The 3122-nt window shown below is 49.6% G+C and overlaps 1 protein-coding gene across 1 annotated transcript in view; it reads left to right on the forward strand.

Annotated features, from left to right (window-relative positions):
* Positions 1-380: 380 nt before the first annotated feature.
* Positions 381-3122, forward strand: part of GNPNAT1 (glucosamine-phosphate N-acetyltransferase 1) — a 2988-nt gene continuing 246 nt past the window's right edge. Inside the window, exons 1-4 of the mRNA XM_009082633.1 lie at positions 381-552; positions 1258-1320; positions 2182-2309; positions 2963-3024. Coding sequence (XP_009080881.1) covers positions 381-552; positions 1258-1320; positions 2182-2309; positions 2963-3024 — 425 coding nt within the window. The remainder of the gene's footprint in view (positions 553-1257; positions 1321-2181; positions 2310-2962; positions 3025-3122) is intronic.

Here is a 3122-nt window from a genome sequence, read left to right on the forward strand (position 1 = left end):
TCCCATTAAGGCTGGGAAAGACCTCTGGGATCAAGTACAACCTGTGAGGATTCCTGGGAGTGATGCTTTCCTTTCCAGAGGGCTGTGGAGGGTAAATATCCTACTCAGTGTCTTATCTGTTTGTTTTTCTGAGGCAAACACAAAGCTCCGTGTGCTGACTCGGGATGACGTGTGTAGTGTCCGTGTGCACACACTCCTGTTTACCCTCCTTGGGTGAAGGTTGAGGAGCTTCACTTGCAAATAAACTGAACAGCACTTGATTCACCTCTTTCCATCCCTGAGGAACATCCACAGCCAGGGCAAACAGCTTATTCTGAGATTGAAACAAACCAAACTCCTCCTCTGCCATGTCCTTCTGTCCCAGGTCACCTGCTGCAGCCATGATGCCTGTTGCAACTGTGATGCCTGATGACACCCCCATGTTTGACCCCAGCATTCTGCATGAACTTGACTGGAGTGAGAACACAACAACATTTTCTCCTGCCATTTCTCCACTGGATCCAGGGGATGGGCTGGTTCTGAGGCCACTTTGCACAGCAGATTTAAATCGAGGTAGAATCTTGTTTTGCCATGGCCAGAAATGAAAGCTGATCAATTGTGTGTGTTTCTGCATGAGTTCTTGATAGACTGGGATTGCTCATTTTACATGATATGGGTTATTTTTCATGGAATCATAGAACATCGTGAGTTGGGAGAGATCCACAAGGATCGTTAGTCCAACCCCTGCCCTGCCCCCTGACAACCCAACACTCTGCCTGAGAGCATTGGCCACACCCTGAGCTCTGTCAGCCTTGGAGCTGTCCCTTCCCTGAATGTGAGCACTTGGTGCTGTATTGGCTGACCCTGAAAACTTGCTTCACTGTTTTAATCTTCAAATTCAAATCGAATCTTCCAAATAATCCACAGCTTCCTATTCCCCACAGCTTTGAACAGAGAGTGCAGCTGTTTGTGCCCTTTGATACCAAAGCAGCATGACCCAGCATCCTGGTGTGTGAATTCCCCTTCACTCCTGTAATTTGGATTAAAATGTTGTTTTGGACTATAATATCCTGTAATTTCAGGTTTATCCTTTTCTTGCAACTTCCACATTCAAGCTGCAGTTTGCTCCGTGCTGATCCATCAGCATTCCTTGAGTCAGGAACTTGATGGGATGGTGCCATAGGGATGTTACCTCTCCAGACAACCGTGTCGGGTTGTTCCATGCTGTTTGGACTTGACCTCACTGAGGGTTGGTTGTTCCTCCCCTCTTTTCCAAAGGTTTCTATAAGGTTCTGGGACAGCTGACGGAGACAGGAGTTCCGAGCCTGGAGCAGTTCATCAGTGAGTATATCATCATTTCCTGGCATTTTCAGAGAGGCTGTTGGGAGCCAGAGGATACTGATGCTGACAGTATCCTCTCATGCCAGAGGGAGGGATTAGCTCAGCTCCCCTGCCGTTGGCACTCAGTGTTAGATCCTGTTGCAGCTGTCCCTAAGGGATATTTGGCTGGGGCAGGCCTGAACTGTGATCCTGCTTTGAAACTGAGCTTTAGGTACCTGGCAGGAGGTAGGAGGATTCTCTGGGTTGCTCCAAGCCCCATCCAACCTGGCCTGGAACACTCCCAGAGACGAAGCAGCCACAGCTACTCCCAGAGCCAGTGCCAGTGCCTCAGCACCCTCATAGGTGCTTATTCCTTCCCAATATCCCATCTGTCCCTGTCCTCTGGCAGTGGGAAACCATTCCCTGTGTCCTGTCCCTCCAGGCCCTTGTCCAAAGTCCCTTTGCAGCTCTCTTTGAGCCTCAGGGATATGGGGAATCATAGGATCTAAGCCAAGCTCTTTCAGTGAAGAAGTTCTTCCCTGTGAGCCTGAGCTAGTGGAAGGTGTCCCTGCCCATGGCAGGGATGTGGAACTGGGTGGACTTTGAGATCCTTCCATCCCAAACCATTCTGGGATTCTGTGTCTCAGTGCCCATCTGCAGTGACTCTGGGGAAGGAAGAATTTCTGGGCACCTAAGGAAAAAGAGTTTAATTTCACCTTTTTCCTGGGCTAGTCTGACTCCAGGGCTTGCAGGTCTTGAGTTCTTGGGTACATCTTCCTTGTGATCCATGCAGTGATCTGGATTCAGATCTGCTGGAAATGTCAGACTCCAGAGCAGTGTAGTGTGGGACTGAAGTGCCTGTCTTCCTCCCTGCTCCCACAGAGACCTTTGAGCACATGAAGAGATCTGGAGATTACTATGTCACTGTGGTGGAAGACACAAACCTCGGACAGATCGTTGCCACAGCAACGCTGGTTATAGAGCATAAATTCACCCACTCCTGTGCTAAGGTAAATTCTCTCACTGCAGCTGTGAATGTGGAGGAAAAAAATCCTGTTCCTGACTCTGGGAATGTCCTTTGAATGGTGTTACAGTGTAGGGACAACCTCATGTTGTGCCAGGAGAGGTTTAGATTGGATATTAGGGAAAGTTTCTTCATGGAAAGGGCTGTCCAGCCCTGGCACAGCTGCCCAGAGCAGAGATGGAGTTACCATCCCTGCAGGGAGTTTAAAAGCCTTGGGGATGTGGCACTTGGGAATGTGGTTAGTGGTGGCCTTGGCAGTGCTGGGGAATGGTTGGACTTGATGGTCTTAGAGGTTTCTCCAACCTTCAAACATTTAAATATTTCAAAATATGAAGTATTTTCTGTGCTTGGGTGCTCAGCTCATGCTGAAAGGAAGCTTTGGCTTTTTCTAAGGCAAAAAAGCAATTGGATTTCTGTCCAATGGTCCCAGTGAGCTGCTGAACAAGTCAGACATAGATCTGATAGAGCAGATGGCAGAGGATCAGGATCTCTCTGCTGGGAGTCCCAGCCAGACTGAAAACAGGGAGCTGGAGAGGCAGAGGCATATCCCTCAGCAGGGAGAGGCAGCACTGGGATTACAGCTCCTGCAGGGAGCTGGAAAGGGAATTCCAAGCCTAACCCTTGGCTGTGTTTTCACAGAGAGGAAGGATAGAGGACGTGGTGGTCAGTGGGGAGTGCAGAGGGAAGCAGCTCGGGAAACTGTGAGTATTCCATGTCTTTTCCACGTGTGCACTGACCCCTCAGGGGTTCCTGTGGGGCAGACCCACCCCTGCCAGGCACCTGGGAAGAGTTTATCCAG

This window comes from Acanthisitta chloris, unplaced genomic scaffold, assembly GCF_000695815.1.
Source record: "Acanthisitta chloris isolate BGI_N310 unplaced genomic scaffold, ASM69581v1 scaffold26079, whole genome shotgun sequence".
NCBI classification, from domain to species: domain Eukaryota; kingdom Metazoa; phylum Chordata; class Aves; order Passeriformes; family Acanthisittidae; genus Acanthisitta; species Acanthisitta chloris.